Source organism: Equus quagga, chromosome 3 (genome assembly GCF_021613505.1).
Source record: "Equus quagga isolate Etosha38 chromosome 3, UCLA_HA_Equagga_1.0, whole genome shotgun sequence".
In the NCBI taxonomy this organism is placed as follows: Eukaryota; Metazoa; Chordata; class Mammalia; order Perissodactyla; family Equidae; genus Equus; species Equus quagga.
The window spans coordinates 148,542,267-148,556,449 of NC_060269.1; the positions used below are offsets into that span (position 1 = coordinate 148,542,267).

The following is a 14,183-nucleotide window of genomic DNA, read 5'->3' on the forward strand; positions in this document are numbered from 1 at the left end:
AGACAATCAAGATGTGTTATTACGGCAGATAACAAGAGCGGAGTCACTCTGGGGTCAGGCTGCAAAGGTGCCCTGTTAGACCCGACCAGGAGAAGCGAAACTGGCATGGCCTCTGGTATTTACGGTGTCTGATCATTCCAGCTGCTACGAGGGAGACCAGTTCTCTAACAGCATTCCTACCTCAGTTCACACCAACCCAATGATGACCGTCCCCTCCCCTTGAGCCTATTTCTTGTATCCTTATATTTAAAGTCTTTTGGGCCTTTCCCAAGAACATGGTCAGCTGGTGGGTTTTCTGACCTTTTAAAGCAGAGCCCTTTGAGCATGCCCACTTCCCTGGGCCCATTGATCCCTTCCTCCACAATTCATCATGGCAACCCTGACATCTCTACTTTGTTTAATGTTTCCAAGTCTCCAAGAACCACAGCTGCAGTGGATTAGAGCCATCCCCTGAAGCCCCTGCCAGGGTGTTAAATCCTCCAGGACAAGGGAGTGCCTAAATGGACAAACTCTCCCTTATCCAACTTGATATTCTGCTTTTAACCCAGCACCACCAGGATCTATTCCCGGGCACTCTCCTGATTCTTGTCAATGTTCTTCAGTCCTGAAGCACCTTGCCTATGATCCCTCTCTCTACTGAACAGGCCAGCACATCCCCAGTAAGCTACACTAATATTTGATCCAGGATATCAGTTGGGAGGCCAGGGGATACAGGGACAAATCCTGAGGCGGGCAAGCAATCGTTTTTGGGGTTCCCACATCCTCTGAGGCACCGGACCCCCCCACTGTTGAGTGACTTGGCTACCTGATTCTGACCCTGCCTGACTTTGCTCCTTACTATAAATGAAAGTCTCTCTACACACCCTAACATATGTGTGTACACAGACTGGCCTTGATTCTGCTTACTGATCATGCCTGCCTTTTCCCACCCCAGATCCTAGATCTACTTTCTCTTTCTTTCCCTCTCCATTACCATTTACAGAGTGATTACCTACTGTGTGCCAGGCACTGCAATATGTGTTTTTTAAACATGGTTCCTATTATGCACAACCCTACAAGACAGCTATTATTCGCCCTTGCCAGCTGGAGGAAGATGAACACTCCTCAGGGTCAGACAGCAGCAGGTGCAGGGTGTGATCTGAGGCAGACTGAATCTGCTCATCACAGGAAGTCCCTTTCCAGGGAAAAAGAATCCACATCAGGGACTTTCTATGTCACAGTGCTTATGATGTTCGGGTTTAATGTGGACAGATTTGCATTTGAAAGTGCAAATACTGTTTTCACAGGTCTGTGAAGAGCAGAGTAGCCTTCTCTAAAAAGAAGGCTATTTCTTTGGTAAACTCAAAGTGCTAATAGCTGGAAACAGAACTAATCCAAAGTTTGTATTAATAAAACACACAAGAAAGTTATAAAAATATTTAATTTAAATGTTAAAGAAAAATTATACATACTTAAAAATGATTAAAAGTCCATATGTTAAACAAATGCTAAAAACCCAATAATTTATACAATCATAATATGTGAAGTGATGCGAACACATAAAATATTTTCAATTGGTCCTCTCACCTAACAAAACTATTATAAAAGTGAGACACATAGTAACTGCTGCAGTTGGCTTAAAGGCACAGGACAGCATCATTCCGTTACACACACATCCAGTCACCTTGTACAATGAACTGCTACCCCTTAAATGGAAAAGTGAACAATTTATCTGTAATATTGAGTGTACATTATGTACCTATTTTGAAACTTTGTTTAAAGTTTTACACCAATAATTTCTCCAATGATTCAAACAGATTAACATTCCAAATTAGTTATTTCTATTTTGAATACAAAAAATTCAATCACCACGTGAGTTTAAGAAGCAGCAAATGAAATATAATTTATTCTGCTTTCAACCACAGATCTATAAAGTTACCGTTCCTCTCAGGAAACCATTCACTGCGTAGAGGCAAAAACACACTGTAGCTCTTCCATTATGTCTGCGATGCTTTCAGATAGCTGGGTATTTAATCATTCACTTTAAAATGACATGCCCTTAAATCTGAAAGAAAACCAGCTTTTATGTCCCAAGTGAAACATTCTATCTTAAACTGTTGGATTTTATATTAAAAAAGCACAGTTCCATCTACAGGCCTGCAGCACTATCTGGTTCTCCATTACCAATTATACATTTGTATCAACAGTCAGTCATAAGCTCCCAAACGTGTAAAACCTCAAAACTGAACAGCCAAAGATTTAACGAAATCAGGAGGGAGAGGTGGGAGCCAGGGTCAGATGCGGGAATGTTCTTGCGGCGACACCCATCAACCGGGACGAGAGCAGATTGTGAGAATCCGAACAGTCCACAGCACAATGTGCAGAGGGGACTCTACACATCAGCATGGTCACTTACGTGCTGGCAATTACTCTCAGACCAGCAACAATAACATCCCTTTCTTCTCTACGTGGTAACAATGAGTTCCCTTTAAAACTCCAAAGGAAGAACATGCCATCTGCTGGCTGAACTGTCAGTTTTCTTTTGCACCCCAATAATTTACTTACTGTATTAACTTCTACCTCTCTGGGCCTCAGTTTTCCTACCTGTAAACTGACGTATGGAGTATTTCCTCCAAGTCATGATGTAAGTGACATGAAAAGAGGGCCCATCTGTCTTTTTTCCCATGTCCGTAAGCATACAGAGTGAGTACTCTTAAGACATACTTATTAAATAACAGAGTTATCTGATACTCAGCCAACAGATCCCACTGTGTAAGACAGCAGGCCCAGGGATGCAACGGTCTATGGGGAGGCAGAGACTCTATAAATAACACAGAAGGAAAAGGTTGATGTGTCCTCCATCAAACATTTATGAGGTAGCCAGAATAGTTAGAAAATGGCAGACTTTTTTGCCCAATTGGGTAAAATTACCCATTCTCCCAGGTTCCCATTTCTCGAGAAAATCTAGCCAATAGCCACTTGTGTATAAACTGATGGAAGTTGACTTCAGTATAAAATGGTCTGTGTGCACTTCACCTATATTGAAAGGGGAAAAAAAATTGTCTTCATGAGATTCTTGAAAGGCAGTGTGCCTTCTCTAAGTAGTAGTCACTTAGAACTAAATTATACAAATGGGAAGGGGTCTCAGGCCCTTTCATCGCAGAGTTCAATGGATGAACAGCTCGAGTGTGAACACAACTGAAATAATTCACAAGTAGTCTGCTATTGCTGTGTCAGCGGAAAACTGTCATGAAAGACATTTTCAAATGAGTACGTTATTGGAAACACCATTCCAGAAATCTTACCTTTAGAGTCATTCCAGGAGTGAGATCAACATTACAACCCCCATAAACTGCGTAAACAGCAACAGTGGAGTGAAAAATGACCACACGTGCCATAAAGCTATGTTGAAGCTGAAAAGAAAAGGACAAAAAACACCCAGCTGACAACTCCACCTGTAATCTACACAAATGTATCCCACTGTAGAATCCAGACCTAAAGAACTCACTTTCTACTCAGTTTGGAAAAGCTCGTTCACCCAGCAACTTTATACACATCTATCATGTTTCTCAGATACATGATGCAGCCAATACTCGAAATACCACAATCTCTTCAAAACATTCTGGGAACTGGAGTCACTAAAGGTCTTCTAACGAGTCAGCATGGCTTAATAGAAACGTGAGCCTCCTAAAGTTAGTGTCTCTAACGGAACATGAATTAAAACACTATATCAAACGGTCATAATACAAAAGACAGTTAAAGGTTATTTTTCTGTTAGAAACAGAATGAAAAAAGTAATTGTCTATAAACTGCTATTAATTTTCTATTGAGAAAAACACTATTCCCCTCACCAAGGTAAGAATAAAACATTTTTTAAGTGCAAATGAGTTTTATGGACTGAATTTATAAGAGCAGAAGTTAATAAGGGAAAATTATAGTTAATTACATAAGTGTTTCAGATAGTTATTGATTTAAATATATGTTTTGAAAAATAGCTAAAAAATAAAATAGCATCTCCGGGAGTGATGTTAGCTTTATAAGAAAATGTAAGAGCTGGCCAGTGACGTAGTAGTTAAGTTTGTGTGCTCTCCTTCAGCGGCCTGGGGTTCGCCAGTTCAGATCCCGGGCACAGACCTAGGCACTGCTTATCAAGCCAGGCTGTGCCAGGCGTCCCACATATAAAGTAGAGGAAGACTGGCACAGATGTTAGCTCAGGTCCAATCTTCCTCAGCAAAAAGAGGAGGATTAGCAGATGTTAGCTCAGGGCTAATCTTCCTCAAAAAAAAAATAGAAAATGTAAAGTAACACACTTGTCTACCTGCATCACGGAAGGAGTAATAATAATCACATCACAATGTAATATATGTCAAAGACCCTTACACTTGAACTACAGAAAATCATTAAAAAACAGATATTTAAACTGAATATGTACAAAGGTATGTGGTTTCTCCAAAATCAAAATTCACTTACTATAAAGAAAGGAAAAAAACTAAAGGACCATACACAATGTATAAAGAGTAGTTTTTCTCTCTGATTGGCAGGATCATAGGATTTATTTCCTTTGTGTTTTTCTGTAACAGACTTTTCTTCAGTGAGCAAGTATACTTTTATAAACATTAAAAAAATCAGTATTTTTTTCATTGAGTACCTATGAGCTTATGAAGAAGGATACTGACTATGGCATTGTTTATAACAGCATAAGAATAAAAACATCAGTAAACCCCACAAAAGGGAGCTGGTGAAATAAATCATGGTACGTCCATGTAGTGATGACTAACAGAATGAGGCGCATCTACACACACCAACACAGAGGAATTCCAAGCTATAGGGCTCCATTAAGAAGAAAAAAGATGGCGGGCTGGCCCGGTGGCATAGTGGTTAAGTTTGCATGCTGCGCTTCGGCGGCCTGGGGCTCGCCAGTTTGGGTCCTGGGTGCACAGACCTACACACCACTCATCAAGCCACGCTGTGACAGGCACCCCACATAGTAGAGCCAGAAGGACTTACAACTAGGGTACACAAGTATGTACTGGGACTTTGGGAGAAGAAACAAAGAGCATGCATATTGTGTTTTCAATAACTAAATACATACATAATAATAATACATAAATAAGACATAATACATAAATACATAAATAAAGAGAGAAAGATACTACTGAAGAGGGAATCAGAGACTAGGAATGATAGGGAGACTATTTTCCTGTTATTCTTTTTTCTTCCTTTGAATTTTGTACCATGTCCATCATTTGATCAAAAAACTTTTTATTCCTATTAGTCATTTCAAACTCAACTTACCAAATTCCTGCTGCAATAAAAGTAGCAGTTGTAACGGGTATCAAGGTTGGATACTTGACATCATAATCTCCAATTCCACGATACCACTCCAGGTAGAGGATGCAGTAAAATGCAATTGACAAGCTGACGAGCAACAAGGCACCGCCAAAGAGAAACCAGCTGTAGAGACAGAAATAACGTAAGGGTTGATGGCACATGGCAAGTTAGCAGACGTCTCACAGGTTGCACTGACAGCCTACAAATCTATTTCTAAGAAGAATATCAGCTGGGGAAGGAGCACAGAAGGACCCACAGTTCCTCAATCCAGCTTCCAGAAAGTCCCCATCTAATGGGAGATGGGGGAGAAAGGATGAGGCTGAGACACATGGAAGAATGAAAAAAGACTTCAAATACATGCATGCACACACACTTTCATAAACTAGCCAACCCAAAAAGAACCCTGGAACAGTGAGGCATTTTCTTTAAAAACCAGGAAAGAGGCCTGGCCCCGTGGACAAGTTTGGCACACTCCGCTTCAGCAGCCCAGGTTCAGTTCCCGGGACCAACCTACTCCACTCATTGGCAGCCATGCTGTGGTGGCAACACACAAACAAAATAGAGGAAGACTGGCACAGATATTAGCCCAGCAACAATCTTCCTCAAGGAAAAAGAGGAAGACTGGCAACAGATGTTAGTTCAGAGTGACTCTTCCTCAGCAAAAAAAAAAAAAAAAAAAAAAAAAACCCAGGAAAGGTAGTGGCTTTCTGGTTGTTTCTGAAGTTTTAAGTGTTAGAATAATAAAGATTCTCTAAGGGTACCATTAACTCCTCTAAGTAGGGTTTCTTGGAATACTGAAAATCAATTTGGAAGATAGTTAATTCAAACTGCCTCTCATAAATGGTTTCTAAATGAAACCTTCCCATTTTTAGAATGTCTCCAATCTTCCTCCAAGGGCCACGTCTTTTTCCTCCTTCCAATTCCATCCAAGACCTGACTCAGTGTGTGAGGCAACCTCATCAGCCCCTTCTTTCCAGCCCCTGCTGGTCACGTGAGGTGGCCAGACTTGGGGAATGAAGTCCCTTTCCCAGTCTCCCAAATCAACCCAAACCCTCACTATTTTTTGCTTCTCCAAGGGGAAAAGACTGGTGCTCCGGGTAGAGGAGAGATGGAACAGATGGCTGCAAAAGTCCGGTTAACAGGCACTGAGCTGACTTCCAACAATGGCAAGGAAGTGATGACTTCCTTTAAGGCTCTTTATGATGATGCAATTCTTGGATTCAGAATGATGAGAGGTGGATAATTCAGTGGTTAGGAGCACAGCCTTTGCAATCGCTCTGTCTGGGTGTGAATGTCAGCTCCAGCAAGACTAGCTTTGTGACTCTGAGAAAGTTACTTAACTTCAGTGTGCTTGGGAAATATTAACAACACTTAACGCATAGAAGAGCTATGAGAATCAAATAGTGTTTAGGAAAGTGTTTCTCACACAGCTAACCTCAGTAGCGATCATTATTCCACTGATGTTATCCATGAGAAAAATATTTCCATGTTCCTCCTGAGGGGTCTTCAAAGAGCTCTCTTCTGCTAGAGTATGCATTCTCAACAGGGGTGATACCACCCTCAAAGTGAAGAAAATTCTCACTCTTTTTCTATGTACAAAGCACAAATATGCATGCAGCACATAAGGGGGTGATTAGGAAAAAATGGTTAAAAACGGCTCCTTAGGAGGTGACAATAAAGAAAGGTTGTGGAACACCGTGCTAGAGTTACGGTGATCTCCTTGCTTTGTCAGAATCCTTCCTTCTATTCATTTCAGTTTCTAACTTCACACGGAATCCTAGTGCGGCTGCTCTGTCCAGATATGGGAAAGGACAGAAAAACCGAGAAAACTGCCTGAACAAAATAAAGTACTGCCAGTCAGTGGTCCTCAGCCCTGGCTACTGATCTGAGTCACCTTTGTGATTTTCTAAAAGGAAATTATCTTGCCCCAGTTTCTGACCTGGTGGGTCTGGAAGGCCCTGAGCATCTGGGATTGTAATTTTAGCTGTAGTTTAATCAACTCCACAGTTGATTCTGATGCAAACAACCAGGATTTTTTTTTAAATTGTGATTTCCAAAGCATCAGGATGTTTTGCTTTATTTTTAATGTTGACTTGTCTCTCCTATCTTTGAACATACAATCCGTAGCCTTGCATAGATTTAAAGAACCCTAATGTCTCGAGCTTCTGAACTTGGCTAACAGCAGGGTAAAGAAAGGAACTCCCTCAGGTGTGAGAGGAATGAACGTTTTTAAGAAAGCAGAACTCAGCCTCAACTATCTTTGAGTACCACTCTATCCCACGGCTGCTCAAGCTCCCCACTGCTTACTGAGGCCCTCAGCAAGAACACCATGCTACTCAAAATCTTCAGCCTCGGAGGATGCACTTAGGTCTTTTTTCTCTACGATGATGCTTTTTTGAGGCCAGGCCTATGACTCCTACTCTCTTTTCATTCTCACAGCCCTGGTCCCGAGTCCTGGCTCTGCCACACCACAGCGGTATGCTCCCTGGCATTCCACTTACTCCTGCAGGTGCCCCCAAACATCTTCTACGGCTAATTATTCCTTACCTCATCATTTCCTTAAAGTTAAACTCCTAAGAATACTTAATATAAGGACACAGATAGAGAAGTCCTCTATCTCTCCTAAAACCTCCAACAGGTCTACCTCCTAAGACTGCTCTGGATCAGGTGCCCTTCTAGATGTTGCCGTAGCATCCCATACATACACTCACACAGCCTGCACCACGTGACCTATGCATCTCCCTGTCTTGGCCTAGAAGGAGCTGTTGGAGGGCTAAAAATGTGCCTTATGCATCATTGTCACCACAGGTGAACACACTTCAGGTTCTCACGAAATATTTGATGAACACAGGGGCAGCTGCTACTGGTGGTGTGTGAAGTAACCATTCCATCTTTTCCCAGCCCAAGCTCTAAACCAACTGATAGAGACAAAGGAGTGAGGATGATGAACATGAGTTGTCAGCTTTTTAACTGACAGAGCTGTGGGAAGATGGCTTTGGTGACAAAGCCAGTGACAAAGTGCTTCCTGATACTGAAACTCAGAAACAGACAGACTTACCCAAGATTCCAAGTTGAAACGAAAACCTAGAGATCTTCTCATGTTGGCGCTGCCCCCATAAAACGATGGCAAAGAAAAGCGGACCAGAGTCTGTGCTTCCCATGGGCAGCTGGCTCCCAAAAGAAAGAAGGTGCTAAACTACACGTCTAGTTCTTCATCCCAAACTCAATCAGATAGTCACACCACCTCCCAGGGAAGGAGCAAGTGATGGGGAGGGACAGGAAGATGGAAGTGTTTAAGGAAAGTTCCTGCTCACAGAAATAAGAGGGGAACAAGCTTTCTCCCTCTAATAGTTTAAATCAACTCGCTTATGCTTGCTTTTCCCTGACTGTGTGCTCCATCGAGCTCCTGGCTCCCCTCCGGCACTCACTGCTCCTCCTGAAGGATTCTGGAGAACTCTGTGTCCCCCAACGATAACACAGGATCAAACAGTCCTGTCTGCACCTGTCTTCTAGCCCTGACAGTACTTCCAGTCATGCTTGCAACCTCTGCAAACCACCCCTCCCAATGCCAGCTCTGACACTCACCAATATCTCTCCCTCTTTCTTCTGTATTCTGGGGGCCTCCAGAACATTCTTCAATGTTCAGTGAGGACTCTGGGATATGATTCACAATTTTTTCCTCCATGTCAACTCCTGAGATTATACTGGAGATCTCAATCTTCGTGAATGATGGACTATTTGACATCTTGCCTCAAAGCTTGACTCCTCCCACTAATGACCTCAACTCTAATTCACTCACACCCTGTAGTTACCTTGTTAGCTGTAACTATCCTCTGAAAACAAGTCCCAAGACCCAATTCTCACCCACAACAACTCTCATTCCTTCCTCCCAGTACCCCTGCACTTTATCTTCATAAAGACCTGCAGTCAGTCTTTCTCCCTCTATGTTTTACAAATGGATTAGGTGCTTCCTAAAGTCACTCCCTTCCCCATCCTACAACACATTTGTGCTGAAAAGGCACACTGAAATACTTTCCACTCTCACCCACTCTCCTGTATACGCCCAGAGCATACACTCTCTCACTCATCTTTGTATCACCAGTACCTCCAACACGGTGCCCAGCAGAGGGCAGGTGCTTACCAAATGTTTAAAGAATTCAACTGACAAAACAGAACATAAAAAATAAGACAAGGGTGTTCAACGTATGAAGCAATAAAGGTTTCTTACCTACTAGTGTGAAAGTTTTCTTTAACGGTTTTAAAGAAATCAACATAATAGGTCACAACAATGGATGCCAAAATCCAGAATCCAGAGTGGATATTAAGTCTTGGAAGAGGTTTCTCCTTTTTTTCAACTGCTGTAGAGGCTTCTGCAAATAAGGAAGGTTTCAACTTATCACGTTACCATAAGTTTATGAAGAAAAATCACACTTATTTTAAGCCAAATAAAATAAATTCCTAGTGTTTTCTAAGAACCAGGTTTTCTCCCATTATAGTACCAATTTCTTCTGTAAAGCCATCAAAGTAGGTTTTTCTTTGCAGAAATTATAGGAGCCTGCTAAAAAACATGTTCAAAACAATCAACTTTATTCTTCTAAATGAATTTTGAAACCAAATTTGCATACTCATAGTCTTTCAGAAAGAATGATGCCACCTGCTAGTGTAGGAATTTTAACATTATGTTTCATATATCACCTAGAGATGTAATTAGTCCTGTTAATTAAGAAAAATGCAAACAGCAAAACTTAAAGGCCAAAATAGACTTGTGATTTTCAAAAAATACTTTTAATTACATATTTAAATTATTTTAAACACAACTACTTGAAGCAGCTCAAAAATGGAAAGGGCACTTGGGAGGGTTAGTCCTGGCACAGCACCGCCTATTCAGGTGATGGACAAGTCAAATTTCTTCCATCTGGGACCTGATCTGAAAGAACAGGTGGCTGGGATTGGCTCAGGTGAGTTACTGCTAACAAGTTCCCCAGGTGAGTGACACGCCCTTCCTCTAGATCATATGACAACCACTAGTATACATCTGAGGTTCCTGACCTTTAGCTGACCGTCAGGATCCCTGCGGAACTTGTTGAGAGAACAAATTCTGGAAGATACCCTCAAAATTTATACATAAGCATGCCTGGCATGATGTTTCTTCTCTTTATTTTTTAAAAGGTAATAAATGCACAGGACTTACAACGTACAAGAGCTAAAATGCAATCTCTCTCTCTCCTATCCTTAACTGCAGTTCCTCAGCCCAAAAGCAACTACCAATATCAACTTATACCGAATTCTTCCAAATTCTACGCAACTACAGGTGAACACACATCACACGTGATCTGGTTTGTACCCACATGGTGGCATACCAGACTCTGTTCTGCGCCTCCCTCTGAAAATCACCCACATCGGTATATAAAAGTCGGCCTGGTGTGTCATGTATGGATACATCTAAACGTACTGAACCAGCTCTCTGCTGACAGGCCATCAGATGTCTCCGGTCGCTCGCTATTACAAGCAATGCTGAGGTGAAACACTACACACACGTCCTTGTGGACATACTGATACAAGTATGTTCCTTTGGTAGATTCGTAGAAAGAACGGTGGGCATCTTTAACATTAATGGATGTTGCCCAACAGGTGTTAAATCAGCTCTCCTGGGAATCCTGGAGCGCAGCTGAGAGGAAGATACGCAGGGCTCCGTGTTCTCTAAGGATCTTTTATAACACCAAATACCCGACTTCCCAAACTATTCGGTAAGCCTCGAAAAATGAAACCCGGTCCCTCCTGACTGGGGAGGGCTGCGGGAGGCCCGCGGGCCGGCCGTTTCCCGGGGCCTCGACTCCGGGAACCTGGGCGCAGCTCGGAGCGCGCCCGGGGGAGCGCCTCACCCGGCCCGGCAGAGCTCTCGCCGTCCACCGGGGCCTCGGCGTCCGGCGGGAACAGATACCGCCGCCGGAGATACTCCCGCGCCCGCGAAGCCTCCATCTTGGCACCGCCCAGAACCCCGGCGGAAGTGACGTCAAGCCCGCCGGAACTTCCGCCATCGGCTTTCCGGCGGAGGGGTGTCTTTATGTGAGGGGTGGAGATTCTTTGGTCTTCGGAGTTTTGGTTAATGGGAATGTAGGTCCGAGTTGGCTCCCTAATCTTTGCGCTCGAGTCCGCAAACCTGATTTGAATTTCAAGATACTAGTCGTCTCCCGGCGGAAGATATCCCTTTTATTCCGAGCTACGGAAGGCCAGAAGGACCAAGGTTGCTGACGCCGCTCTGCGTGGCATGCAGGGATGCGCCCTTGTGTGGCGCCTCTTGGTTGCCTTTGCCCTGTCCCTCCGCAGCCTTCCCTGGCTCCCCTGTGTCCAAAGCATCACAGCCCCTAGTGTCTTTCCTAATTCTCCTCTTCAAGAGTCGCCCAGCTAGACTTGAAAGTGTCGAAGGCAGCCCCAGGAGGAGGAAAGGACCGCTGGGCTGGCCGGTGCGCCTGCTGTCGAGCCCCGGGCCTGGCACTGACCATTTAGGTGGACTTGCGCAAGAAATAAACCTCGCCGGCCTGGTTCTTTTTCTACATAACGGAGAGGATACCTGCCTCATGGGTTTGTTGTGAAGTTTAAATGCGAAGCACCTGTATGCGGTTCATGTTAGCCCCCTGCTTCCGACTTATGAGAAGTTGCCCCTGCTGGGAACTTGGGAGCTAAATGTGTACTTTCCCAGAAAACTGCCATTTCCCATCGCTCACGCTCATAAACCGAAAAAGACTGTGTCACTAATTCACAAGTTTTGCTCCATCAATAATCCTGTTTATGACTCTACTACCCCCTTCCTATCGGGTCATATGTTGAGAAGTTTTGTGCTTAACCATTGAACGCTTACTGAGCACCTACTATTTGCTACGAACTGTTAGGCACCATGCTAGGCAATGGGAATAAAGATGAATAAGACATGACTTTGCCCTTGAGGAGCTCCTGGACCAGAGATGACCACAGAGACATAATACGGGATAGTGTAATGTTTATAAAAGTATGGAAGCGTTTCATTAATTAACAAATGTGTTCTGAGCAGCTGCGTCTGCTAAAATGCTGAAGACAGAGGTAAGTTAGAATCTAGTGGAGAAGACAATTTCAATACAAAGCCATAACAGAAACACTGCGTATGTGGTTATGGGAGTACCGAATGGAGAGCAGTTCATTCTCCTGGGGAGTGTGGGGAGGAGGGAGAGTGGCTTGAGGTGGGTTGAATACGGGGATGCATAGCCCAGAAAGCCACCCAGCAAGTAGAATGCGGATTAGTTAGTAGCCATTCTTGAAGATCTCCTGTATGTCGTGGGTATCTGCAGAAAAACTGTAAAGAGAAATATTCCAGAAAAGAATTTCAAGTTTCTGCTGGCTTATTTCTGCCGTTTCTTCAGCCTTTCTAGCAAACCCTTTGGAGCAAAGAATTTAACAGCCACGTGGATCATATGGCCTTCTACACAATACCTCTTTTCTCCCACTTTGTTTTTTGTTTTTCTTTTCAGACTCCTAAAGAATCAGCGTTCATCTCTTCAAAGCCAACTGGGGTCTTTGCCCTCCCTTCTTCTCTCTCTTGTACAGGGTTAGAAGTCTGGTTAACAGGAAGTGAATTCCTATCAAATACAGTCTTCTGTTGATTGTCTCCTGGCAGAAGGGTCAGTGCTGGGTCTCCCTCGTAACTGAATATTCCCAAGAGCCTGGCACCGATTCCAGGGTTTCCATATGTAGTGTGCTCGGTCAGATCCTGTTTCCCCTTTGGTTGTTTCAGGGTCTTTGTATTTGGATCTGAAATCCTTCCAGCTTTTTTTCCTTGATATTTTAAATGGCACTACTTGCACACCATATTGATGATACTTAAAAGCAGCTTGGAAAAAATCCAATATTTAATGACCACATCTTCTTTGCTGGGGCTCATTAAATAACTTCTTAAATGTGTGTACTGCGGACCTTAATGATAGATATATATCAGATTGCTACCAACCAAGAAATTTCATTTTCAATGTGGATTACTTGCAGGGAAAAATTAATTTGATTATGACTTTTGCTGGCTTCCCCTTAGCAACTTGGTTAAGTCCAATGTGTTTATAGATTACTGAATCCTGACAGCATCACTATGGGTCCTTGGCAAGTTATTTCATTGTTATCAGTATCAGTCTCCTCATGTGTGGCACAATGGGTACCAGAGTTAAGATAAATATATACCCATTGCTTAGCCTAGTGCCTGGCATGTGGTATAAGTTCAAGCAGTGGTAGTTACTATTCACCACCACTTAGTCGGGCTTGCCCAGCCTTCCAGATCTGGCTCCTACTCACGTCTTCATCAGTTATAACCGTATCCTCAGGCTCCAGTTACTCTTTGTTGTAATTTTCCTTTTGCCTGTGCTCTCCGCAGTTGATCGGGGGGAACAACCATGTCTTAGTAGCTCCCTAGTGCCTTGCAAACAACTGGCACGTAGCAGGAATTCCATTACACACTTTCTGCTTTGGCCCTTGATCGCAATGAACTGGTCTTCACTGTGGGCATGCATGTGTCCACCCAGCAACCTTCCTCTGAGAAACCACTTTTCCTCCTTTCTGTAGTGGTCCTGCAGAGTGCTCAGGAGGCTGACCTTGTCCTAGGGGAGGGCATATGACGCAAACCAGACGTGTCAGTCCCCAGGACTTAGGCAGGGTCTGTTGGGAACAACTTCTTTGTTGGTGTGGTGAGTTGTGAGGGCAACGTGGGCTTGGGGCTGCCACCATGGGGACACATGGAGGTAGCCCACCTAGGAAGGAAGCTCTGAGATGCAAGCCAAGCCAAGAGGTCTTGGTTGCATTGTTTCAACTCCTGAATCCAGCCATGTTAAGAACCTAGTTAAGAACATGAGCTCTGGAGC

The 14,183-nt window shown here is 43.4% G+C and overlaps 1 protein-coding gene across 2 annotated transcripts; it reads right to left on the bottom strand.

The window, feature by feature from the left end:
• Positions 1-1,402: 1,402 nt before the first annotated feature.
• TMEM128 (transmembrane protein 128) lies at positions 1,403-11,306 on the bottom strand. 2 transcript variants are annotated; one of them, XM_046657566.1, is made up of 5 exons: positions 11,193-11,306; positions 9,539-9,680; positions 5,275-5,433; positions 3,285-3,392; positions 1,403-2,044 (listed from the first exon to the last, which is right to left on the bottom strand). In XM_046657566.1, the coding sequence occupies exons 1-4, from the start codon at positions 11,287-11,289 to the stop codon at positions 3,293-3,295; spliced, it is 498 nt and encodes a 165-aa protein (XP_046513522.1). In that variant the 5' UTR covers positions 11,290-11,306; the 3' UTR covers positions 1,403-2,044; positions 3,285-3,292. The 2 variants fall into 2 exon arrangements, with proteins under 2 accessions (XP_046513522.1, XP_046513523.1); XM_046657567.1 differs by lacking the exon at positions 1,403-2,044 and adding an exon at positions 2,051-3,015 and having other exon boundaries at positions 11,193-11,303.
• Positions 11,307-14,183: the final 2,877 nt, after the last annotated feature.